This window comes from Pristiophorus japonicus, chromosome 13, assembly GCF_044704955.1.
Source record: "Pristiophorus japonicus isolate sPriJap1 chromosome 13, sPriJap1.hap1, whole genome shotgun sequence".
Taxonomy (NCBI): domain Eukaryota; kingdom Metazoa; phylum Chordata; class Chondrichthyes; family Pristiophoridae; genus Pristiophorus; species Pristiophorus japonicus.
Window position 1 is genome coordinate 175535857 of NC_091989.1, and position 27942 is coordinate 175563798.

The 27942-nt window shown below is 43.0% G+C and overlaps 1 protein-coding gene across 3 annotated transcripts in view; it reads left to right on the forward strand.

The window, feature by feature from the left end:
• Positions 1 to 27942, forward strand: part of wwox (WW domain containing oxidoreductase) — a 1164136-nt gene that overhangs the window by 352888 nt on the left and 783306 nt on the right. For all 3 annotated transcript variants that reach the window (XM_070898280.1, XM_070898281.1, XM_070898282.1), the window contains exon 6: positions 4177 to 4265. In XM_070898280.1, coding sequence (XP_070754381.1) covers positions 4177 to 4265 — 89 coding nt within the window. The remainder of the gene's footprint in view (positions 1 to 4176; positions 4266 to 27942) is intronic.

Below are 27942 nucleotides of genomic sequence, written 5' to 3' on the forward strand. Positions count from 1 at the left end.
ATAGAGGATTGGCTAACTAACAGAAAACAAAGAGTCGGGATAAATGGGTCATTTTCCAGTTGGGAAACAGTGACTAGTGGGGTGCCGCAGGGATCGGTGCTATTTACAATCTATATTAATGACTTGGATGAAGGGTCTGAGTGTAATGTAGCCAAGTTTGCTGATGATCCAAAGATGGGTGGGAAAGCAAATTGTGAGGAGGACACAAAAAATCTGCAAAGGGATATAGATAGGCTAAGTGAGTGGGCAAAAATTTGGCAGATGGAGTATAATGTGGGAAAATGTGAGGTTATCCACTTCGCCAGACATAATAGGAAAGCAAATTATAATATAAATGAATAAAAATTGCAAAGTGTTGCAGTACAGAGGGACCTGGGGGTCCTTGTGCATGAAACACAAAAAGTTAATATGCAGGTACAGCAAGTAATCAGGAAGGCAAATGGAATGTTGGCCTTTATTGCAAGGGGGATAGAGTATAAAAGCAGAGAAGTCCTGCTACAACTGTATAGGGTTGTGTGAGGCCACACCTGGAGTACAGTGTACAGTTTTGGTCTCCGTATTTAAGGAAGGATATACTTGCATTGCAGGTTGTTCAGAGAAGGTTCACTAGGTTGATTCCGCAGATGAGTGGGTTAACTTATGAAGATAGGTTGAGTAGGTTGGGCCTATACTCATTGGAGTTTAAAAGAATGAGAGGTGATCTTATTGAAACTGATAAGATAATGAGGTGGCTCGACAAGGTGGATGCAGAGAGGATATTTCCACTCATAGGGGAAACTAAAACTAGAAGACATAGTTTTAGAATAAGGGGCCGCCCATTTAAAACTGAGATGAGGAGAAATTATTTCTTCTCAGAGGTTTGTAAATCTATGGAATTCTCTGCCTCAGAGAACTGTGGAGGCTGGGTCATTGAATATGTTTAAGGCGGGGATAGACAGATTTTTGAGCAATAAGGGAGAAAAGGGTTATGGAGAGCGGGCAGGGAGATGGAGCTGAGTCCATGATCAGATCAACCATGATCTTATTGTATGGCGGAGCAGGCTCGAAGGACCAAATGGCCCACTCCTGCTCCTATTTCTTATGACCTCCGCAAAATTCCGGCCTTGGAGTCCATTCAGCCCTTGTAGCTCATCTTTCCCTATAAAGCTATGACCAACATTACAGCATCAAACTGTCTTTTGAAAGATTCTGGAGTGTGTGCTCCTATAACCCTAGCTAGAAGACCATCCTGGGTATTAATCATTCTTTGTATGAAGAAGTATTTCCTGAAATCTGCCCTTTTACGAGTTTTTACCTACGTTTCCTTGCTCTGCAGTTGTGGGTTAACTTGAAATCGTGCTCAGCGTTATTCTTTTCTCTTCTTTTTCGAGTAAGTATATGAGCTTTATTATTTCTTCTTATGTGCAACTTCCTGTATTGAATTTCAGCTGAGATCATCTCGTCTACTTGCAAATGTTGTTGTTCTGTCCTAATTTTATATCCTCTGTGAATTTGGCCAACTTGTGTTTTTCAATCCAGACTATTGATCTAAAGTGGAGACAATAGGACCTCAGCACCAAGCCCTGGTGTGCTCCTTGCGGTATATTACCGAGCCGATATCACTCCCCTAACTCGTACTTAACCACGTCCAAGCTTTGCTTAGGAAACCTGCTGCCATAAGCTTGTTTAACCATCTTCTCATTGAAGACTTCATTAAAAGCTTTCTGGGTGTCCAGGTACACTTCATCGTAAGGCTTTTCAACATGTACTTGAAATGTCATTTCCTCGAAAATGTAACGGAAATTGGTGAGGCAGAATTTGCCCTTCGCAAACTGTTATTAGCTATTAACTAGTTTATTTACATAAAGGCAATCCTTAAGTTTGTTCCTTGCAGTCTTTCTAACTGCAGGGACTAAATTAGCCTAACCAAACTCCTGAAAGTTTTAACCGAGTCCCAGATTTGAACTGTTTTGGCTCATGAGTACTTTCCAAATAGTAGTAGCTAAAACCAAAAGTAACTGTCAGTCATGCACATAATTAAACACATCATCCACTCAAGCCAACAAATTCTTACAACATTTGCGTTGAGTTAGGCTGGGAAACTGATTCTAGTTGCAACCGTTTTTTAAAACTTGGAAGTGAATTTCCACGTGGGATTTCGCGGCCTGTCCGCCTTAACTTTGACGGAACAGCTGCGGAAACCCTGGAAAAACGACGAGTAGCATTTATGCTGCTTTTCTAAGGTTTTTGCGGTCCCTCTGATCAGTTGGAAGAACGCCCTCATGTCGAATTGGAACGTTGTTACAACGTTAAAGGCGCTATATAAATGCAATTTTTTCCCCCTGTGACTTGAGTTAAATGGGACCACTCCCAAGCTAAAAAATAGAATTCTTCATTTTTTCCCCCAGTTTTATTGCGCCGTTTTAAGCTGATCTCAAGGTAGAAGTTACTGTTGCTGTGCTGACTGTGTAAAGGTCTGGACTGCAGATTAATGTGGCAAAATTGCAACTTTGACAAAAAATAATTTATTGGGAGAGAATCGTGATGTATATGTCAGAGAGTTAATGTTCGAAAGGAAATTATTTTTGATTTAGGAGTTTCCCACTTTGCCACTGCATCACCCTAAATAAAAAACTTCCTTTGATGGGAAATCAGAATGTTTTTCTAATGAAACAACTAAAGTGGTGGCCCAGTCAATCACATTATCATTAATACTGTAGCTGCCCAAGTCAAATATTCCAAATGTTTTCCTAGCTTTTAGGCTTTTAACTTAATTGTGTTTCAAAAACATAAGAACTTTATACTATGAATTGCCCTATTTTGAGCTGGCACTCTTTGTAAAAAAAAAAGTGACCGGAATAAAAAACTTTTGTTATCCACCAGGAGTTTCTTGGCCTCAAAATAATTTAATTTAAATAAATATTGCATACAATATTGCTCTCCTTGCTTAGGCTGATGAATGCTGCTTTATGAATGATGGATTTTGCCCATCACAAGTCATGTAGTTTTGATATTTGACAAATCGAAAAATATATTTACAGACAAAATGTGTGGTATAAAATAAAATTCTTTCCGTGGAGGAAATCATTTACAAAACAAATTATGCTGGAAAATATTGTCCTCATGTATTTATTTTGGAATTTATTCAGTGAATTGTCTTCCCTTCCCTCCCCATCTCGGTCATTTTCCTTTCCCTTTTCCAGACAATTTAGCTGTGACTCGAAATCAAGCTGGGAGTGCCCCAATTAACAGCCTTCTGCTTTTGGATGTGCAGTATCCTCTTCAGACTTCAGCTACTGCGATTTTATCCTTTCTGTAATCTGTATTTCCACAGCATCATTGATAATGGATTTAAGATTTATGATAGATGATAAAAACCATTACAAAGCTTTTAGCAAGAATGTAAATCAGTTTTCACCTATGAAAATAACTTTTTTTTTAAAAAAAGAGCTTTATTTAAAAAATAGCTTTATGGTTGAACAGAAAATGCCGGGTATTTACGAATAAAGATAGGATGCTCTAAGGTTGAATAAAACTGCGTTTTCTGTGGATTTTAACACCATTCGCACCTACTCAATGCCATCTTTTTATGAATATCTGTAATATAATGATCCATTTAAGGAAGAATGCATTACATGTTGTAGTTCAGAAAAGCTTTTAAGAGCAGTTGTTTTGTTTTGTGTTAACTTTCTTAAGTGCACTTCTTCCTCCTGCTGGGCTGTGCTCCAAATGTGTATTTACACAGCAGCTCACGATTCAGATTGCTGGAACCACTTCAGCAAATTGCCTTATACCCAAATAACTCAACTGGTAGTCTTACTGTAAGATCGGAGTGGTGCGAAACGAACACATTGCCGAGCACAATAGTGCTTGATAAATGGAGTCAGCAAGAGCACAAAACTTATAATTTACAACTGCCAAACTGCCTCATCAAGCTTGTCACCTGAGCACCTCCGAGCAGTCTACGTTCTATTTCATAATCTGTATAGACAAGTGTTTTCTTTTCATTGTGTCATTTTGCTTATACCTGTACTCTGATTTGCAAGAATTTTTTTGTTGTTGTTGAAAAATCCATTTCGCCATTAATTGGTGATTGAGGCCAACCCATAACACACTCTGTGATTTTTAATATTTGGATGAACTCTGGCCATCGATGAGTCTGATTTGTTACATTGTTCATTTTGTGTTTTATTTCAGCATAAAGCCAAGGTAGAAGTTATGACCCTGGATCTATCCTCCCTCAGAAGTGTTGAGCAGTTTGCAGAAACCTACAAGGCTAGAAACCTGTAAGTAGACATAATAAATAGCATTTATGTTGTAAAACTTTAGATCTTCATTATATTTTGTAGGTTGATCATCTACACCCCCTCCCGCTCCCCCACCCCATCAAATTTATTTATAAATGGTTTATTGCACTTGATAGGGCAACAACAACAACTTCTATTTATATAGCGTCTTTAACATAATGAAACGTCCCAAGGAGTATTCGAGATTTTAAAAAAACATTTGACACCGAGCCGCACAAGTAGAAATTAGGGCAGGTAACCAAAAGCTTGGCTAAAGAGGTAGGTTTTAAGGAGCATCTTGAAGGAAGAAAGAGAGGCGGAGATTTAGGCAGGGAGTTCCAGAGCTTGGGGCCTAGGCAATAGAAGGTATGGCCACCAATGGTTGAGTGATTATAATCAGGGATGCTCAAGAGGGCAGAATTAGAGGAGTGCAGCCATCTTGTGGGGCTGGAGGAGATTACAGAGATAGTGAGGGGCGAGGCCATGAAGGGATTTGTAAATAAGGATGAGAATTTTGAAATTGAGGTGTTGCTTAACGAGAAGCCAATGTAGGTCAGCGAGCACAGGGGTTATTTACCAAGGCGTATGAAAGCATGGGCCTTATGCTAAACATCAGTAAGACAAAGGTCCTCCACCAGCCTGTCCTCGCCGCGCAGCACTGTCCCCCAGAGATCAAGATCCACGACGCGGCCCTGGACAACATGGACCACTTCCCTTATCTCGGGAGCCTCCTATCAACAAGAGCAGACATTGACGACGAGATCCAACACCGCCTCCAGTGCGCCAGTGCAGCCTTCTGCCGCCTGAGGAAAAGAGTGTTTGAAGACCAGACCCTCAAAACTATCACCAAGCTCATGGTCTACAGGGCCGTAGTAATACCCGCCCTACTTTCTGACCATGTACAGTAGACACCTCAAGTTGCTGGAGAAATACCACCAACAATGTCTTCGCAAGATCCTTCAAATCCCCTGGGAGGACAGATGCACCAACATTAGCGTTCTCGTCCAGGCCAACATCCCCAGCATTGAAGCACGGACCACACTTGATCAGCTCTGCTGGGCAGACCACATAGTTCGCATACCAAATACGAGACTCCCAAAGCAAGCGCTCTACTCGGAATTCGTCCACAGCAAACGAGCCAAAGGTGGGCAGAGGAAACGTTACAAGGACACCCTCAAAGCCTCCTTGATAAAGTGCGACATCCCCACTGACATCTGGGAGTCCCTAGCCAAAGACCGCCCTAAGTGGAGGAAGTGCATCCGGGAGGGCATTGTGCTCCTCGAGCCGAGAGCATGCAGAAATCAAGCGCAGGCAGCGGAAGGAATGTGCGGCAAACCAGGTTCCCCGCCTACTCTTCCCTTCAACCACTGTCTGTCCCACCTGTGACGGAGACTGTGGTTCTCGAATTGGACTGTACAGCCACCTAAGAACTCATGCTAAGAGTAGAAGCAAGTCTTCCTCGATTCTGAGGGACTGCCTATGATGATGATGATGGGTGAGTGGGATTTGGTGTGAGTTAGGACACGGGTAGCCGAGTTTTGGATCACCTCAGGTTCACGTAGGACACCTTTTGTGAACTTTGGTAAAGCAGTAGGTTAGAGCAGTTGCTTCCAATTTGTGGCCCTTTAACTTTATGCAGGTTGATCCTATTCAAATTTGGTGAGCCTGGTGGTTTGCATTTGGCTATTTTTAGAACTATTATCTCATTGGTGGATATATCCTAACTCAGAACACAAAGACCTGGTCATATGTATACATTGAGATATATGTACTTTAATGGAAACGTGGGCTTTTACTTTATATTTAGCTCCAAGGTTTCATGATTTGCACTGATATGGCTGACAGCGACAAAAGCTTGGACAACCTTGGGTTTAGAGTGCTGGTCTTTCAATCTCGGACCTGGGTCTGAGATCAAATCAGACTCCCTTCATGTTGGCTTCCTCTCTACAGTTGTTCCAAGGAACCTGAAGGAAAAGTTTGACACATCTCGATCAAAATACCCAATAGACTGTAGTGTCAAACTAACCATATTATACATTAATATGTTCCATATCACACCAGGTGCAAGGCTGATTGGCATAGGAATGGAAAGATCATCAGTGCAATATTGAGATATTTTCAGATTGAGGAAAATATACTTTATGGGGGCAGTTTGGGAACAGCTATGCCTAGTTTTGCTGTAACTGTTCTGCTATCATTTGGTGCTAAATTAGAAAAATCTTTATTTTCTCACACTGACTTTTCTGAACTTGAAAATAAAATTAATGAAGAAAAAATAACGAAGCTCCCTCAATGGGAGCCTAACTTCGGTGGTGGGAAAATTATTGGGAAAAATCCTAAGGGACAGGATAAATATTCATTTAGAAAGACTTGGATTGATCAAGGATAGTCAGCATGGATTCCTTAAGGGAAGGTTGCGGCTGACTAACTTGATTGGATTTTTAGAGGAGGTAACCAAAGGGTCGATGAGGGCAGTGCGTATGATGTAATGTATATGGACTTTAGTAAAGCTTTTGATAAGGTCCCACGTGGCAGACTGGTCACGAAAGTAATAACCCATGGGATCTGGGAAAAAGTGGCACGTTGGATCCAAAATTGGCTCAGAGGCAGGAAGCAAAGGATAATGGTTGATGGGTGTTTTTGTGACTGAAAGGCTGTATCCAGTGAGGTTCCGCAGGGCTCAGTGCTGGGTCCCTTGCTTTTTGTGATATATATCAATGACCTGGACTTGAATGTTGGGAGTATGGTTAAGAAGTTTGGAGATGACACTAAAATAGGCTGTGAGATTGATAATGAAGAAGAAAGCCATGATCATATTGAATGGTGGTGCAGGCTCAAAGGGCTGAATGGCCTACTCCTGCACCTACTTTCTATGTTTCTATGGAGATATCAATGTACTGGTCAGGTGGGCAGTACAGTGCCAAATGGAATTCAATCTGGATAAATGTGAAGTAATGCATTTGGGGAGGTCTAACAAGGAAGGGAATACACATTAAATGGTACAGCACTGAAAAGTGTAGAGGAACAAAGGGACTTTGGAGTGCAAGTTCACAGATAGATGGTAGAAGGTAGATGGCCAGGTGGATAAGGTGATTAAGAAGGTATATGGAATACTTGCATTTATTAGTCGAGGCATGGAATACAAGAGCTAAAACACTGGTTAGGCCACAGCTGGAGTACTGCGTGCAGTCCTGGTCACCACATTACAGGAAAGGTGTGATTGCACTGAAAAGAGTGCAGAGGAGATTTACAAGAATGTTGCCTGGACTGGAGAAATTTGGCTATGAGGAAAGATTGAAGATGCTGGGTCTGTTTTCTTTGGAACAGAGGAGGCTGAGGGGAGACCTGATTGAGGTGTATAAAATTATGAGGGACCTGGATCGAGTGGATCGGAAGGACCTGTTTCCCTTAGTAGACGGGTCAACAACCAGGGGCATAGATTTAAAGTAATTGAGGGAAGGTTTAGAGGAGATATGAGGGAAAATTTATTCACCCAGAGGGTGGTGGGGGTCTAGAACTCACTGCCTGAAAGGGTGGTAGAGGCAGAAACCCTTACACATTTAAAAAGTACTTGGATGTGCACTTAAAGTGCCGTAACCTAAAGGGCTACGGACCAAGAGCTGGAAAGTGGGATTCGGCTGGATAGCTCTTTGTCGGCCGGCGCGGACACGATGGGCCGAAATGGCCTCCTTCCGTGCTGTAAATTTCTATGATTCTATGAATGACTGGAGAAGTTTATCCGGTGAGTAGTTGAGCTGCACAAATGTGGAAGATACTAGGTTTGATTCCTGATGTGTGCTGAACTAACTTATCCCAACTGGGATTGGATGGGGGGTGGGGGGAGCTTGAGGGGGGGCGGGGGGGGGGCGTCTGGTGCTACAATTGATGTCAGTCCCTGTGGGTGAGGAAGGGAGCAATTGCTGAAGGTTGTTTCCTTGAATCACTGTACCTGCTGGAGGAGCATACATGCAGGATAATGTGCAGCCAGGAACGGGCTTGGTTGCAGTGCTTCTAGAGTCGAGTGACCACACTCAGCTTTATGATTTTAGAAGAAGAGGAGGTACTGGGGTGAGGTCCTTTAAAGTGAACCACATCCATAGAATCAGACCCCAACCAGAAGTCAACAGCTTCAGGAGAGAGAAGAAAATTTGCATCGAATTTATTTTTTTAAATTAATTAAGTACTGTGTAGCTGAGCTTCTTACTTATATCAATTCCTGGCTAACGTTCCAATGTATTATTATTGAAAGGCAGCAGGAGAGGGCATAGAAACAACCCAGTGTGTGGCTGTGAAACTAGATCCAGTGGAAGCTGTATCTCATTGCTCCTGATTTAATAAATGTTTGTATGCACACTCTGTGGGATGGGGATGGATGGATGATTTACTGCAAAATAAAACATGAAATAATGGGCCAAGGTCACTCAGTGATCATGAGTAACGCTGCCAAACATGCACAGTTTATGTTTAGTTAAATCACCATTCAGAAGTAGTGTGTCTGGTTTATATCCTTTGGTTACGCAAAAGGAACTTGAGACAAAAGAACTTGTATCGGGGATTTAAAAAAATTTTCAAATGCATGTAAAATAAAGCACTCTCATTTGACAACCTCTTTGCAAATGAACACAATTGATAACTAAGCCTGGTTGTCAAAGTTTTGTGATTTTATTTTTGCAAAGTGTATACATTTATGTGCCTGAGATTAAAATCCAAACATTGTACTAAGATCATAGACTAATCTTAAAATGGGATAAAAATAAGAATAAATAATGGAGAAGGAGTCTGCTGCAATGCCATGGCAAATTGTTAAAGTGTTGCTGTAAGTGCCCCCAGGATACACATATTATGGGGTGGAGAAGGAAGTAACTATGTTAGAATGCAATAAAGCATCGACATTGTAGGTGTGATGTGTGGACGTCCACTGCTGTTCTCCATTCCAAGCTCTCTTTCTGCCTATAAAATAATTTTTTTTACATACATTGAGGAAGGAAATGGAACAACATGCTTATTAATTTTAATACAGGGGCTTTGTACATCCTGAAGAAACTCAGAACTCTATTCAGTCTTATCACCCAAGTGCATATTGCCGCAGTGCTGGTAAGAGAGGCAAACCTCTGGTGCGCTTCTGTGTTTTACTCATGGTCATCAACACACAGAAGCTGGGGATGTATTAATGACCGTGCATCTAATTATGCAACTTCATTCAGCTAAGACTTTTATGTGCAATTTTTTTAATGAATTGTCTCCATGTAATTCCATAGCTGATCTAAGCCAAGATATCCGAGCGATGGTGCAATCTCTAATGCATTGTGAATGAATACTGCATGAAAGTTCGCACACAGTATTTGCCTTATAATGAATTTCTAATCTTACTTAGGCATTCTGGTTCACAGAGCTCTAAAGGTTCATAATCAATGCCGTGAAACAGTAGCTAGAACGAATCAGGTGTTAGGGTGCATTGATAGGCCAATTGACTACTATTTTGTCCTTGTACAAGACCTTTGGTCAGCCCTCAGTTAGAATACTGTGTCCAGTTTTGGTATCCTCACATGGCGGGTGATATTGAGGCTTTGTAAAGGGTGCAGAGAAAGGCCACTAGACTCATTCCCAGCTTGAAGCATCTTAGTTATCAAGATAGGTTAAAAGAGTTGGGACTCACTTCAGAGAAGTGTAGGCTTGGGAGATGATGTGATCAAGGTTTGTAACATGATGAAGGGAATAGATTGTGTTCGAGTTGACAGTTTGTTCCAATTAACTAGGTTACGGGTCACAATTTTAAGTTGTGTAAGGCCACATTGAGGTCAGATGTCAGGAGGTGGTTCTATTCCCAGAGAATAGCGGACCTCTGGAACAGGCTGCCGCCTCGTGCGGTGGACGTCGATTCGCTTAATTTCTTCAAGCAAGAGCTGGACCTGTTTCTGGCAGATGCGGAGATCACCACTTACAAAAAAGTAGCTACTGCAGGGAATTCAGGGCTAGAGTGATCTCCTGGACTAGTTTCGATCACCGAAAGGGGTTGGAGAGGGATTTCTCAGATTTTTCTCTCTCGCCTAATTGGCCTGGGTTTTTATCTGTTTTTTAGCCTCTCCCAGGAGATCGCATGGTTTCAGATGGGGTGGAGAGTTTAAGTATTGTGATACACAAGGTATCACAATTGTGTGGGATAGGCTTGATGGGCCAAAGAGTCTTTTCATGTCTGTCATTGTTCGTATGTTATAGTCGTACCCTCAACTGTCCTGTTGTAATTCGAGCATCACAATAGTAAGTACAGGTAGTTCCAAAGGGATAATTTGCTGCAGCACACACAATAGGCTAATTTTCAATTGTACAATTGCACTACACATTACCATTTCATCCACCACAAAAAACTAGGCCCCTGTCCCAACTGCTGAACCGAATTCTGCTGTTTCAAGATGTTCAAGCTTGAGATATTTGGTTATGGTAGCTAGTTGTGGTGAAATTACTTCAAATAAGATAAGCAGGTTAGTAATTTTGGACCAATCTTGTGCATGTCCTAACTACAAAATGGCACGGGCAGAGGCAGAGGCAGGAGAACAGGTGCTTGAACCCACAACCTTCTGACTCAGAGGTGAGAGTGCTGCTACGGAGCCAGTATCTCAGATTTCAACCAGGGAAAAAAAATCGAATACATAAAAAGCTTTCTGTTCACTCCCATCATGTCCAATTTCTGAAGCTTATATTTCTTCAGAATGACATAGTTTTTAATAATCAGCACAGTAATATAGTCCATCTCATGCCAACAGATAGGATACATTAGCAGTTTTAAGTACCTCTGCATAAAATATACTTAGTTACATATTCTGTTTATCGGCGTTACTGAACAGATGATTTAAATGGGTTGCCACCGAAAGACTTAAAAATTGCTTATTTTTGATCTGCATTTTGTCTTATGATTTCTGACGCAAGCAGAACAGTTCATGGCTGGTTAGTTTTTCAGGAATTTAACTGTAATACAACTCCACCTCAAGCTGCACCAGTCTCTCACTGTAATGCACTCTGGTAAACCACAGCTCCTGAAATAATGCTTGTTTGTTTACAGCTGGTTTACCATCAGAAAATCTAAATGAACATTTTGGCCTAGAGTTTCTGCTAGTTCGCCTGAAATCGACCAAACCAGCGTAAAAGATCAAGGAATTTTAAGCGCAAGTTACATTGATCATAAATCGAGTTTCAGCGACCTTTAATGCTGGTTTGTGACTGTTCGAGGAGGCTCTTCAAATTAAGCATGTCCGGGTCCGGGGGGGGTCGGGAGCGCCGGTCGGGGCGGAGGGCAGGGGGGGTCGGTCGGGGGTGGGGGGGTGGAGATCGGTTGGGGGGGGCAGGAGATCGGTTGTGGGGGGGGAGGAGATCGGTTGGGGGGGGGAGGAGATCGGTCAGGGGGGGGAGGAGATCGGTCGGGGGGGGGAGGAGATCGGTCGGGGGGGGAGGAGATCGGTCGGGGGGGGGAGGGGGGAGATCGGTCGGGGGGGGAGGAGGAGATCGGTCAGGAGCGGAGATCGGTCGGGGAGAGGGGGGAAGGTCGGGAGCGGGGGAAGCAGAGGTCGGGTCCGGGGGGCGGTCCGGTGGGGGTGGTGGGAGCGGGAGTCAAGTCGGGTCGGGAGGAAGCAGGAGCTGGCCGTGGGAGGAGCCTTATTCACGCAGCCCCAGTGAGGCCATTCGGCCAGAGCTAGGGACTGCGTGCTTCGGGCCCCTCCCACACAGTTTTGGGCGCCTGGAGCTACTGCACATGCGCGCCCACTGTAGCGCGCATGTGCAGAGGTCCCGACACTGTTTTCAGCGCAGGGACCTAGCTCCGCCCCCTACAGCTCGTGCTGCACCGCGCCGAGGGCTAGAGAACCAGCAGGGAGCCGGAGAATCTGGAAGTTTTTTTTAGGCGCACTTTGTGGCGCGAAAAATGGGCGTCCAGGTCGGGGCTGTGCCGGTCTAGGCGCAGCCCGAAACTTGGGCCCTTAAGTACAGCAATGAATATTTTTTAATGCAAAGGAAAAAAACAATTGTGCTCTATTACACTGCCCGATTGCGTTGGTTCATGGTAGATATTGAGTTTGTGATTATGCCGCTTGAACCCTACGGAAAACTAATGCAATTTCGAGCATAATTTGCGGCCAGATTGCCGATTGCGCCCAAAGCGGAATCTCTACTGAAGACCTGCTCTGCTGCATGGACCTAGTGCACACACATATCGCAGTGTCGGCTGGCCCGTGCTGCCCCTGGGCCCTTGCCTCTTCTGGCCCCGAACTCACTCTCCTGGGCCCCGATCACGTTCCTCTACAATCTCTCGCCGCTCCTGCTGCACCTGCCCACGCTCCAATCACCGACCCGGACCTTGATGACATCACTCTTCACTGCCATTGCCCTCCTGTATATACCTTGTATATGACCCCTGTAAACGTAGTTTAGAATAGGTTGATTGTAGTTTATGTTGGTACTAATGCTGGGCATAGATACAGGGATTCTGTTTAATTTTTTATTCGGTTACAATAGCAAAAACAACAACAATCTGCAAAATGTTGGATTGCGAAGAACTTGCACAACTGTGCATTTCACTGTTTTAATCCAGCTTATTTTTGTGTGGCCTAATGCGATAGATTTCTTTATAGTCACTGGACACGGGAAGTTAAAATAATTAGATAATTATTTGATATTCCTATAAGGAATTATTTTTTAAGCAAAAATGCAGTGCAACAAGTTATTGTGTTATTGTGGCCCATTAAAACAATGTAATAAAATTACATATATTAAACAGCAGCTCTGTGGGCAATACCTAAAGGACGGTACACATGGCACAATCATTTGTCTGAAAGTGGTCCTGACAGAGAAATAAACCACTGCTCTTCTATTCACACGTGTAGTATAAAAATAATTTTCTTAATACTTTGTACAATAAAGTGACATATGATCTTGGCTTGTAATTTTAAAAAAGTCTATATATCTGTCAGAGGGCTAGATGAAATGGGAGCTACATTTTGAAAGAAATAATTATGTTTTGCAGGATTTATTGTGACCTATTAAGAAAAGGATAGAGGGGGAAAAAGACTTATTAAATTGAATATTCACAGTGGGCTTCTAAAGTTAAAGGTTCAAGCGTGCAGTGCTTGGTATGACTCCAGGCACCGCTTTCTATTCAGCATTGCCACGTGCTATGACAGTAATCATTTTCTAAAGGCTCAAGCATTTCGCTGAAGGAAGCTGGAGCTTAATAATGTGCAGTCTTCCTTGTGGAAGAACTAGTGGCCGAAAAAGACACCCAGTTAGTGGGGCAGTAGTGGGCTGAAGGGGTGCAAAGTGCTGGGCAGCTGCCTAATAATTCACAAATGAGAATTGAGTTGAGAGTTGAGTTAGTTGTAAAAGGCTTACTTGCAAATAGCATGTCCTCGGTAGACCACTGCTCCCTATTGTGTATTTTCTTGATACTGTACAAGAAATGAGGAGCTAATTTTGTTAAAAATGTTCGGATGCAAGTTTGGAGATTGTCTTGTTCCAAACATGTGCATCAGTTTGTTGCTCTCTATTTTAAGATTTAGCGGGCCATCAGGTTATTGTATAACTGCTTAAAACATAAAACACAGCAAAGTAATGGCTCACTTTGCTATATTATTTGTGTGATGGTGTTTCCATCTGCCACAGTTTTGCCCACTCACCTACTCTCTCATGTCATTTTGTAACTTCCTGCTTGCATGCCCCCATGCTAGCTGATATTGTGACTCCTCGCCTTGCCTCCTCACCTTCAAATCTGCCGTCAATACACCCCCTCAAACACCTAACGTTGACCCATCTGTTTTTACAAACTACCGCCCCATCACAACCTCCTTTTCCTCTCCAGAGTCCTTGAATGTGCTAGCACCTCTCAAATCTTTCTCTCAACACCTTTTTTGAACCTCTCCAATCAGGTTTCCACCCCTGCCACGGCACTGCAACGGCCCTAATCAAAGTCACAAATGACATGCTACGTGACTGTAACCGTGGTAAACTATCCCTCCTCGTCCTTCACAACTGTCTGCAGCCTTTGATATGATTGATCATACAGTCCTCCACCAAAGCCTCTCCTCTGTTATCCAAGTGGAACAACCCAGCCAAGTGGAACAACCCTTGCCTGATTCCACTCTTACCTATACAGTCGTAGCCAGAGGATCGCCTGCAATGGCTTTTCATGTAGCCCCCGCACCATTACCTCTAGAGTTCCCCCAAGGATCTATCCTTGGGCTATTATTATTTCTCATCCACATGTTCCTCTTTGGCAACATTATCCAAAAACATCAGGTTCCACATCTATGCTAATAACGTCCACCAGCACTGCTCTTGCACCATCCATTGCCTCTGTGCTGTCAAACTGCTTGTCCGTGAGCCAAAATTTCCTTCAATTAAGCATTAGGAAGACCGAAGCCATTGTCTTCGGTCCCCGCCACCAACTCCGTTCTCTAGCCACCGACTTCATCCTCCACACTGCCTGAGGCTGAACCAGACTGTAAGCCTATTTGACCCTGAGCTGAACTTCCGACCCCATATCCGCTCCATCATAAAGACCGCCCACTTCCATCTCTGTAATAGTGCCCATCTCCACATCTACCTCAGCCTATTTGAAGCTAAAAATCCTCGTCTATGCCTTTTATTACCTCTAGACTCGACTGTTCCAATGCTGTCCTGGCTAGCCTCCCATCTTCCACCCTCCATGAACTTGAGCTCATCCAAAACATTGCTACCTGTATCCTAACGTGCAACAAGTCCGAGTCACCCATTGATATGTCCTTACTATATAGTATAAATGCATACGAGGCCCATACTTGAGAGAAGGTCACTCTGTGACCAGTTACCTTTATTATCAAGACCTCAATGATGAAGGTGGGTAGAGCTTCCCCTTTTATACCTGAAAGTCCAGGTTAGGAGTGTCTCTCACAAGTTCATCCCCTTGTGGTCAATGTTCTCAAGGTGTACAACTTACGTCAGCTTATACATGAGTAACAATGATAGTTGAATACATGACATCCATCACAGGGCAGAATCATCAGAATTATACCAGGATTAAACTTTGAGGACTGTTGCATAGCTGTGGCTTGTATTCTCTTGAATTCAGAAGGTTAAAGGGTGATCTAATAGAAAATGATAAAGGCTTTATATAGGGTAGTGGAACTATTTCCTCTGGTGTGGAAATCCAGAACAAGAGGGCATAATCTTAAAATTAGAGCTAGGCCATTGAGAGAATGAAGTCAGTAGCACCTTGTAACCCCAAGAGTAGTGGAAATCTGAAACACTTTCCCCCAAAAGGCTCTGGTTGCTGGATCAAATGAATAACTAGATTTTTGTAGGGTAAATGTATCAAGACATACGGAGCAAAGGTGGGTAAATGGAGAGGTACAGATCAGCCACGATCATTGAATAGCGGAACAGGCTTGAAGGGCTGAGTGGCCTCTACATATTCCTATGATCCTATCTTCTTTTCTTCGGCAATCCGAGGATGACTTGCTTTCGCACTAAAAATGAGTTCTCAGGTGACTGATGAGTCCGATGCGGGACTTACAGTCTCTGTCACAGGTGGGGCAGACAGTGGAGGGACGTTGATTGAAGGGACGGGCGGGTGGCGTGCTTGGGTTCTCGTGCGCTCCTTCCACTGTTTGCGCTTGGCCTCCGCATGCTCCCGGCGAGGTGTTTGGCACCTTCCCGGATGCTTCTCCTCCACTTTGAGCGGTCTTGGGCCAGGAATTCCCAGGTGTCGGTGGGGACGTGTCTGTCTACCACGAACTGGTTTCGGTCCCTTTTTGAATGTTTACAACTAAACTGCACTCACTGTATGAGCCGGCAAGTTTTTCCAGAGTTCAACGATGCTATGTGAAAAGAAAAGCCTCCTGGCATAACTTGGATGGGTAGCGCGAGCAGAATATTCAGCTGTGGTGGTAGTGGATGTGTTGGGGGCAAGCAATCGCTGCTGTGCCTGATCCTGTACACATGTATTCACCACCCGGACTGCAGCGCTTCAAGAAGGCAGCTCACCACCCCCTTCTCAAGGGCAATTGGGGATGGGCAATAAATGCTGGCCTTGCCAGCGACGCCCATATCCCTTGAATGAATATTTTTTTAAGTCACCAGGAGTGCAAAGCATAGATGTGTTTTGTTCCTCCCCTCCGAACCATTGGGGAGGCCTACAAATAACCAGGATGATTATTTGTAGGCCTCCTTTTACTGTCAGATCTGCAAATGCAGGCTTAACGCTTATAATTGTTTTTGTTAACTTTCCACATCTGCCACGAATGCTGGTGGAAAAAAATAACGATAGTTTGGTGGAAGTAATGCCGTATGTAATTCTTAAATAGGGCAAATTTATACCTTACCCGGCTTATATGATTAATCTTTTATGAAAAATGTGTTGGCTTTATTTATTCAGCTGCTTTTAATATGTTCCTTCAGAATTATTGTATTAGCAAGTTCCTAGGGTTGCATTGCCAAGTAGTAAGGGGAAAAAAAATCTCTCTTGACAGAAATATGGGGTGGCGTTTCAATCTTGGATGAAAGAAATATATTCTGTCCAAAACAGACTTTTATTACACGAGGTGAGATCTCTTTTGCTTCATGCTGAATGTCATCTGAAACTTCAGTTCTGGTTTCCTTTCCTGAAGCCTTTTTTTTTTTATTGGACTGTATTACTGTAGAATTAAATCCACTTTATCCCTGCAAGTCACATTGAATTACATTGCCTGGATGTAAGAGTTGTGCTCCATTCTGAAAACATTTTTGGAGTACGGAAGTTGAATTTTGATCACATATAGTTCCACTGCATCATCCAAAAAGCTCCTAAGTTGATGGCTGGGAGGGAAATCTGCTCTCAAATTCCCATTCATCAAATTACCCTGCAAAATAAACTGGAATGAATGATATTGAATGCAACAAATGCAGTGACTGATGAATTTAGGGTTTAGTAATGTTAGTGTTTAGTTTTTTTTTAGCACTGTCGATCAACTTAAGTGGGTGTGACTCGGCCTATGGGCATTGGCTGTCTGGAGATTATGAGCTCGGGCATAACCATATACCTGGTTGTATTTGTTTACTTTTAATACTATTGGAGACAATTTTTTTGGTTAAAAATTTTTTTTTTTTTAAGTTGAATCTATACAGCTTTAATGTAATCGTGGAGGATTTTAATCTGTGTTCACAGTGTAACGTTAAGATTCCTTCGTGCCTCTGAAGCTGTGGCCGGCCAAATCTATAGTACGTGAGGGAGCTAAAGAATGCACCCTTAAAAGCAAGAGAATTTCCTCCAACTTGGAAGTAATTAAAGGGGGGGATGAGGATGGTGAGGGGTAGGAACCATAGTAAAAGATCAACTTCATCCTGGAATTTGACGTATTTTTAAGCTGGCTTAACAGTGCGTACAAGATCATTGGGTTGTATACAAGATTATTGTTTACTCCTTCTGATGATTAATTTTTTATGCCTTTCTTATGCAACGAGCAGATATCTCCCTTGAGTCGATCAGTGCTGTTGGCAGTGTCGGGGTGTCTTTCACCTCAGTAGATGGGACACCAGCTCCAGGTGCTCTCGCTTGGTCTGATGTACGTTTTAATGCACTACCAGCTGCTTCTATTGCCACACTGGTCCCAGGGGCGTTAGCGTGGCGAGATGTTCTTTTTACATCTTCAAGCCATGCACGTTGAGCACCAAGGCTGCCACTATCCTGTTTCGCTGTGATCGTGCCGATCAGGCCCCGTACAGAGACTGCTAGTTTCTTGTGAATAAAGCTAAAATGGTTTCAGCCATCAGTTGTATTTTTCTCTGGTTCTTCTATTTCTGCAAATATCTAGTTGTGTTCAAATGAAAATATCTATCTAGGCAATCAGCCGAAAGATGGGAGGAAGCTTTTAGGGACGATTTTAGTTATTAATTCCTTATGTTTCAGAAAGTCCTACCGCATATAGAAGAGCATGTATTGTGTGTTGTACATCCTATAGACCGTGCATTACATGCAGCGCTCAGTAATTTAAGATCTGCTTCTCACACTGACAAATGTAGTACCTAATTGTTCAGGAGTGATTATTTTAAAACATGCATCAGAGTTTATTATAGTACAGTATCAAATGATTTACTGCCTGTAATTATACAGGATTTTAAAGCAGGGCGATTGAGATATTTCTTGAATGTACATTCAGCTGCTATACCTTAATCTAAAAGATAAACATTTCAAAGCTTGTCTTTGTGTTGCTCTCAGTCGAAATGTAATGTAATATGAAAATTGAGCTTTTAAATGTATCGCTACTGGTAATTCTTTCAAATGTATTTTGTCAAGAAAACTGGGACATTTTAGTGTTTATTACTCTACTGGTGCAAGTTGACAGGTGAGCAATAGTCTTCAGATTTCTCCTGGTATACTTGTAGTTTGTTTGTCAGTTTTCAAAATCTGAAACAAAAACAAAATGCCAAAAGTGCGCACACAGTAGGCAAGTCACCATCTAAAAGAGAAAAGACAGGTAGATTAATATTTTGGGTGTAACCCTTCATCTGAGCTCACTGATGTGCGACCTGCCAGTATTTTCTATGTTTGGTTTTGATTTCCAGTATTCACAATTTTTCTTATCTGCACTGTTTTGTCTTCTGTGTTCTGTAACAGATAATTATTAGAAGAAAGTATAGTCTTGACACCACATCTGCTACCTTCAGTATCAATCGGCTGCATAACATGCTCGACTCTTGCGTCCTAGTTTTTCACAAAACTGTAGCTGAAAGGCGATCAGAATGGTTCAAATATTTTTAAATTGCAATTCAGATGTGATGTTTGTTTATTGAAAGTATATTTAGCGCCTTGAGCAATTAAAGACCCAACATTCAATGCATAGACATGTTGTGTAACTCTGGTAACATAGAGCCCAAATTTGGCCAGAAGTTGCTGTTTTTTGTGGAGCAACTTGATTTTTCTGGAGTATCTCAAAAATCCCCATTTTGCACATTTAATTTGTGCCAGTGTAAGTGAATTAGTTCGGATTTTTTTTTAGTTTAGTTTTTTTTTCAAAAGGTGGTGTTACCAGCCACCTATGCCTGTTTTGGCCATTTAAGCCAGTTTGGACAGCTAATAGTTGCTCCAAACTAACTTAGGCCAGCGTATGTGGCCACTTGTGACTGCACAGAAGACCCTTGCGGAGAGTTAAGAAATCAGCGCAGGTACCCAGAGATTGGCGGGGGGGGGGGGGGGAAAGGGAAGCACAGAGGATCTTGCAAAGCACTAAACACCTTCACAACAACATTAAAGAAGCATAAAAACCATAAATAATAAATAAAAAGTAAAAAATAAAACTTAAGTCCTACCTTCCTAGCCCGAGAGACTGGACTTCTCTCCGGGGAAAACTTAATCAGTGTTGGGCCATAACGATTTGACATGTGCCCACACAAAATGCAACGTTCTCGCCACACTGTTGCCTGCTGGCCCATGTTTTATCGGGGGTTGCTGTTGAAGATTATCGGGTCGTCTCTTCGGCCAGGGTTCGGGGCGGCGAACATCGGGTCATCCCTTTGGCCAGGGATAAGGGTGGCGAGCATTGGGTCCGGCTCACAGCCTGCAGGACGCGCTAGGAGGGCGAGGAGCTACTGCGCATGCGCGCAGCTGCCGGCACTGCTTTCGATGCAGGCCTATAGCTCCGCCCCCACTCCACGAGAAACGTGCGCCAGGACCCGGACACAGAGCAGAGCAGCCAGAATCATTAGTAAGTTTTTTGGCGCTGTTTGGAGCGCACAAAGTCGGCACATCTCGGGAGAGTGTGTCGGAAAACGGGGTTGGGGAAATTTGGGCCCGTAGTCTCTCTGAAAAATATAATTTGGTTAATTATCTGAAGTGCTTGATTTCAATAAAATTTAAAAATTGTTCATGTTAAAAGAAAAGAAAGAATTATATTTATACAGTGCCTTTCATGAGCACTGGACGTCCCAAAGTGCTTTACAGCCAATGAAGTACTTTTTAAAAAAGTGTAGTCACTGTTGTAATGTAGGAAACACAGCAGCCAATTTGCACACAGCAAGCTGCCACAAATTGCAATGTGATAATGACCAGATAATCGGTTTTAGTGATGTTGATTGGGGGATAAATGTTGGCCAGGACATCGGAGATAACTCCCCTGCTCTTCTTCGAAATAGTGCCATGGAATCTTTTACGTCCACCTGAGAGAGCAGACAGGATATCGGTTTAATGTCTCATCTGAAAGACAGCACCCGAACTGCACTGGAGTGTCAGCCTAGATTTTTAATGATAAGCTTAATCGTTAACGTTTGGAGAAATTATGATATGGCAATATAGAGAATAATGAGGCGAGCAAAACAAAACTGGACACAGAAATTATAGCATCTGCTTTGGATGACCTATTGAAACGATTCTCAAACTCTCGATCAAGGCCTACGTTACTGTACAATTTAAACAATTAGAATTGCAGAATGTTGCTGTTATTTTCCTGTTGCAATCCATTGTATTTTTTTTAAAAAGTACAAATATCTGGGCTGTGCTATTTTCCATTGATGTCCAGAGAAACGCTCATTTTTGAATAATAGCAGAAAATATAAATTATTTTTGCACAACTACTTTTTTTATTTGTGTATAAATAATTACATCGACATGAATTGCATACATTCTAATGAGCAGTTCGGCTGGGTTTGATGTTTGCATTTCTGTCACAAATTACCATGGCCCCGAACTTGGTGGAAGCTAAGTGCCGCCCAAAGGACCGCTGAGATCCTGATTGTACCTTGGGCGGAACTTTCATGAAAAAGTCCTGGAAAGATCACCCACCGGCAACAAAAAGGACTTATGCCATGAATCTGGGCAGCAGCGGGCGGGAGATCCCAATCTTGGTGGCAAATGCATCCCTTGGCAAAGTACCACCGAGGATTGAGTCTGTCCCAGGGAGGGAGGGAACAGTTAAAAAATAAAAATTTCCAAGAAATAAGAACATAAACACTGGAAAACCTTCAGGAGACCCCATCCACCTGAATCGCTGGAAAAAAAATCAAGAAAAGAAGTTTACTAACCTTTTTTTGCAGGTCGTCTTACTTACCGTTGAGGTTAGACCTGCTTCCATGCGGCAGTCCCTTCCCCTGCTGCAGCGGACTCCTGCCCGGACCAAACTGGCAGTTCGGCGGGCAGGAGGACACTTGCACGCGTGGCACTCCAGCCGGCGGTCCCCCAGTAATCTTCCCTCCCCGCCGGCGGGAGGCCTCCACCAAACTCGCTCGGAGGGGAAACCGCCCAGCGGGCAGTGAGTCCACCAAGCTCGGCCCCCATGTATTTTCTGGATTTAAAGCCATCTGCTGCAGCGACAATTGGTGAAGTTATTAAAGCCACACAACTTCACTCCCCCGTACATATACACAAGCCGCAGAACTTTTCCACATGTGCAATACTCGAGCAAGGTTGTATTTCTTCATTAGCTATTCCCACAGCTGAGAAATTCTCAAAGGATGTCAAAGAACATTAATTTTCATCGTAACATGGAGTCTTTCAGGTGTGAATGGCAGTGAACAGCTGTCATGGGTTTTCTGAACTCTATTACAGGCTATATCTCTAGGCAAGGAAAGTGATATCTTTGTCATTTGCAGGTGAAATATAATCTGTTCTTTTTTTTGAGAAAGAGTCAATACCCAGCCTAGTCACTTATAGTAAATAACTTGCTGTTTGACCTGACCACAAAGGAGAAGAGAAGGAATACGACATAAACAACTGTTATAAGTGAAGTAGAAACTACTTGATAGGAGACGGGCCTCCAGTGTATAATAGCTAAAGGTCATTTTGATAGTCTTCTTTTGCATTAGAACTGCTGTGCTGATATTAAACACTAAATAAATTATGTTTTAGGGTGCGCCCAATGCGTCATAAGATAAATTTCATCTTTACGGGGAACAAGACAGAATATCCTGCAGAAAATGAAGCCATTTATCTCTGAGATGTATGTTAGCAGTTGTTTTGATGTAGTATCGAGAGTAGAAGAAAAGAACTCCACACGGACCAATTGACGATTTGCAGACATTCAGACTGATTGAAGTCATATACTATGTTTTTCCTTGGGAAATTATTTTAGTGTCAGAGGTTACTGCCAAGGGGATTTTCAAATAAATAAATTGCACTCCACCTCTCATAACCGTGTCATTGGGGATCGCTGAATGCACTGGTCTAATTATGTACCTTGTGAGAATATTTCCCCACTTTGATGAGCACTGAAGGCAAGAAAGAAATGTACACTGTAGAAGAAAGAAATGACCAATCTGTTACTTACATTTGTTGTTATACGTTGACTATTTGCTTGCTTATGACAAGTGTGGCAGTGAGAGTGGAGCTAATTGTTTTTGTTGCCTATTTTTCTATGTGGCAGGCATTGCCAAGAGACCTGAAATAATGTTTGTTATTAACTTTGCCTACTCAACATTCATCTGTAATTGAGGCTTAATTCTGATAAATATTTTGTAGCTTAAGAATAAAGCACTTCTATTCACCTTACTCACCTTCAGCTTAAAAGCAAATTACACTCAGATATTTATTAATGCTTTTGTTTTAATTTTTTGTTTTCATCGAGATGAAGATTAAGAGGGTAATTTGGCCCTCTTTGCTGGAAACATAAATATGGTGGCACAAAGTATAAAAACAGGCAAAAGAAACACAAAAGCTAAAATTATATCTCATGGTCGCCTTTTGCACGTAGGAGGAAATATAAAGGACATTTACTATTTTTTCCTCAGTTAAAAGGATTTTCTGTTCCCATTCTTAATTATTTAGGTAAGATGCAATGCTTATTAAATCAATTCTTGATTCATAATATTTGCTGGTATTTGTACAGTTTAAAGACATTATCGGGAGGGGGAGGCTAATGATTGTTTTGCTTTAAAAAAAATCAGTGCATCAGACCTTAAATGAAATGCACGGGTGTGGTGAGCCCTAGCAAGGAATCGTTATCTCATAGAATAATATTTTGTTTGGCTTTGTGTTGAAGCTTAAATACATTGTTACCTTAACCCCAGATATTTGTGCTGCATTCTTGGACAACTTGTGTTTTTGCAGCATCTTTTATTTTATTATTGCTACGTTTTTCTTGTTTTTGTAAGGACTGTTTTCATTCTCTCCAAAAATGCATGATTACATTAAGTACTTTATGTTGCTGTTAAAAGTAGCTTCACTCTTTGCGCCCTGCAGGCTTTACATTGCAGATATTTTTCACTGCAGAAAATCGCTATAGATTTCTAATGCTAACTTTGTCAGATAACATCTGAGCAGTACAGGACTACCTTGTAATGGTAGTGTTTATATCTGGTGTAAAATTGCTGCTCTATGGGTGCACCAGACACCTTGTTCTGGGCAGTCACAGCACCTACTCTACATAATGTTCACAACGTGGATTATTGTTTCTGAAGGGACTCTTAATTCAGAATATTGCTTTTCAAAGCAAAATTGTGTGCGTGTGTGCATATAAATATATTAAATTCACTTTTGTTGTGGTGTAGCTGTTGCTTGTTTTGTTAGCTTTCTAGGGGTTGTCTTTGCTGTTGTATTTATTTAGGTAACGGTTGCCACTTTTGTGCTGTTGAGGAAAGCTGAGTGTTATTGTATCTTGTACATATTAATGTATCGGCAAAACCAAGTCTGCAATGAACTGATCAGAAGGTGAACACAAAGCAGATGTGTAGCCTAAGGTTTAATAAATTTTGTTTTATTTCTAGAAAAGAGCAAAGTAAAATTTGTTAACTCATTTCAGAAGCTAGAATTATGCTTTTAAGCTTTCTTTTTCAAATGCTACACTTATCTTTCTGTTGTGTGGCGATCATTGGTATACTTTTATTCAATTCCCCCTGAAAATATAAACCTTTCAATCCACTATGGCTTGAAGGTGGAATCTTGTTGACCATCTTCATTTTTATGTATCTTGTTAGACATGTTTAAGGGAATGTTTTTGTCTGCTTTCAATTGAATTAGAATAGAAAAAGTAAATCCAATTTTTGCTTGTTTTTCAGGCACTAGATTTGTTTTGATAGAGTTTGGATGATGGAGAGGTGTTTTTTTTCTTGCAAATGTATTTGTAAACCGGTAGATTGGATGTATGAAGACAATAGTGGACGTTCTCTTCTAATATAATTTTTGTAGTATTTGTGCTTCGTCAACAATTCTTTAAAAAGCATTACTTCGCATTAGAGATTTTGGGTTTAATTTTGCCCAAGCCCGTTTCTGGCGTATTGCCAGAGTTATGCCCGTTTTTCTAGACCAGAATTGCGCCAGAAATATTTTGCCAAAGTTTTCCCGATGTATAATTCAAATTTGACACCGGGGGGAGAGGGGAGAGAGAGGTGGAGCCTGCTGTCTGCGCCGAAAAAACAATGCCGCACCTTCTGTGCATGCGCGACAAAAATAGTGACGTTTTTGACGTTCTTTCAATGGACGCGCATGCGCAGTACAGCTCCGGGTTGGCAATCGGCCATTTTTAAAGAGCCAGTTGTGTGTGTGAGAAGGGGGTGCTGTGTGAGAGCATTGGAAAAATCGCAGCTGCAACAATACAAGATGCAATGCGATGCATGGACCAAGGATTTCTTACAGGATGAAGTGGAGGCACTAGTTACTGTGATTGAGAACTGATGGCAGGAGCTGGACACCACATAAAAGTTCCACCCAAAGAAATTAAGAAATGCTGGAACCAAGATGCAGAAGATTACTGCGTAATGGTGACCACCACGAGATCTGGAGGCCAGTGTAAAAAGAAGTGGCAGGATCTTGGTCAAGTAGTTAGTGTAAGTAATATGTTCATTTATTCAATGGAATTGCAATTGTAAATGTGACCATCTGTATATGTCCCACCCAGCAGAAAGGCACCATCTCTAAAAAGTTGCATGTTCATCTTTGCAGAGGAAGGTGGTACACAACAAAAGGGAAAGAACTCGAACAGGAGGAGGCCCGGCAAATCTGCAGCCAGTGACGCCCTTGGAAGTGAGGGTCGCTGCTTTGATGGGTCCTGCCTGGAGGAAAGCAACCACCACTGCACAAGCTGGGCCCACACTCGAGAGAGATAGAGAGAGAGGTAAGTCCTGCAAATTCCACAGTCTGGCTTTGCTAAATGTTTAGTACTGCGCGGGCTCGCCATGCTTTTGATTCCTGGGAATGTCTCCGTCAGCTACGCTTTGGTTGATGCAATGTGCTATCATTCATCATGGTGCTTCAAATCAGCCTGCTGCCTGCGCTGTGTGAGCCTACTCATGCCACCCACCCTGCCCCCTCCTCTGCTGCTAACCATTTGTCTGCACTGTTATATTTTGCAGAACTTGAGGCCAACCCTGACGATGCAGAAGAAGACTCCGACGCGGACGAGCCTGAAGAGGAGAACATCTTCCAATCCCACTCTCCAGACCAAGAGCGGGAGGGGATGGAGATGGATGAAGCCCCCACTGTTTTACTGACTTTGGTGGAGGTGCAGGTGCCGCCCATTGAGGTGCCAGCCCCTTCCGTGACTAATGTTTTGAGTGTTGATGGGACATTCCATGGTTTCCTAACGACCAAGGTTACGGGTTCCAGTGGAGGATGCAACGAGGCACACCCAGGGCCCCATTCTGAGGCTGTGGGTTCCAGTAGTGGGGTGTGAGTCACACCCATGGGGAGGAGGGGAAGGAGAGCTCGACATCGCTCTCCTGAGGTGCAGGATCTAACACGTGGTTCAGATGATGGCAATGAGTGGGGAGAGCATTGACCTTACACGATCACTCCTGGACACCATCAGTGGGGTGGATGAAGAGGTAGCGGGACTGTCGGGAGAAGTAACAGCAATCTCACAAGAAATGGGAACGATGTCCGGGACCATGAGTGAGGGAATATCTCAGTCAGCTGAAACCATGTCAGTGGCCATGAGGGAGGGAATGTCACAGGTAGTTGAGATAGTTTTGCTCAACATGAGGGAGAGAATGTTGCAGGTTGTTCAGATACTGTCAGGGTGCATGAGGGACGGCATGTTGGAGTTTGCTGCTGCAATAAGGGAACACACCCAGACCACGCGCCCATTGACAGAATCAACTGCCACTCCCACTCCAATCCCCAGACCAGCCTCTGAAGAGCTCCAAGCCGGGCCCTCCACATTGCCACCTGTGGCCCCACCCCCACAACAGGTGCGCACTACCTGAGATCTTGGAAAGAATAAGCTTGGTACCAACCTCAGAAGCACTGCGCCACCGCTTATGGGCAGGGGTGGTGGAGTCGCCAAGAACAAGGTGGAGGAGAGATGAGTGTAGCCTTTCTTTGCTGTTGCTGTTGTTATTATTATTGTTACTGTTGTAACTGTTCTCAAATTAAAAGATTTTTGTAAGTTATGTAAATTTACAAGTTTAAAAGTTAGTAAGTGATCTTAAAAGTTTGCAAGTGATCGTAACTGAAAACTTTAACGTTTGATACAAGAATAATGTTATTAAAGTTAAGTTAAGTACAAAGAACTGTTTGTTAAACTTTTGAATAAAATATATTTTATATTAAATCTGAATCATTTTCATTATTTGTTCCACTAACACAACACAACATTACGGAACAGCTCTAAACAGTAAACATGGTCCATGCGGAATAGTTGTCGCTGAGCCTTCAGGCAGCAAAAGCGTTCACGGATGAGCTGCTGGCGCAAGGCTCAAGCAGTCGTTACAGGGGCACGATGGTCCGCCTTCCTCCACCATCGTGGTTCAGGTACTTGCATGGCTTCCTCGTCCTCATTCTCCTGCCCGGCATCTTCCTCATCATTATCATCAGCCACGCTCACCACAGGTAGGTCTTCTCCTGCCAGCTGCTGCTGCTTCATGATGGCTAAGATTTGCAGCATGCAGCACACAACAGTGAACTGACCGACAATCTCAGGGGAGTACAGCAAATAGCTTCCGGACTGGTGCAGGCATCGGAAACACTGTTTCAAGATACCAATGGTCCTCTCTATGATGCTGCACGTCGCAATGTGCGCCATGTTGTATTCCCGGTCAGCTTCCATCCGGGTTACCCAGTAGCCAGCTCTGCCCTTCTGGCTGCTGCTGAAACCTGGCAGATATAATGCTCTCGCGTAGGATGAACACATCATGGGTGCTCCCAAGGTATCTTGTATCAACTGACATGATGCGATGCATGTCATCACACACAAGCTGTATATTAATGGAGTGGAAGCCTTTTCTGTTCCTGTACATCTCAGAATCCTCTAAAGGTACTTGTAAGGCGATGTGGGAACAATTAATGCAGGCCTGTACCTTTGGGAAGCTAGCAATCCTGGAGAAACCCACAGCCCTGTCATGCATTGCTTGGGCGGTCATGGGGAACTTTATGTAGTCATTCCTCTGAGCATATACTGCAGCTGTCACCTGCCAAATGCAGACATGTGTTGTATGTTGAGAGATAGCGCACACATTCCCAGTTGTAGCTTGAACCGATCTGGAGGCATAGAATGAAAGTGCAGCTGTAACCTTCACTTCAACTGACGCTTCTAGGTTGCAGGTCTGCTTTCACCAACTCACAGATCTCAGTTACTTTGTGAAATCACAGCCTTCTGACACAGTCTGCCTCACTCAGGTGCAGGGACGAATGCCTGTCTCTATATACCCAAGGTGGGTAAGCCCTCCTGCCCAGCACCTAACGGGCTCTGATGTTCCTCATGCGATGACATTGAATCAGTTGTCTCCTAAGTAGCACCGTCGTGCAGTAGGCTCGCACAAG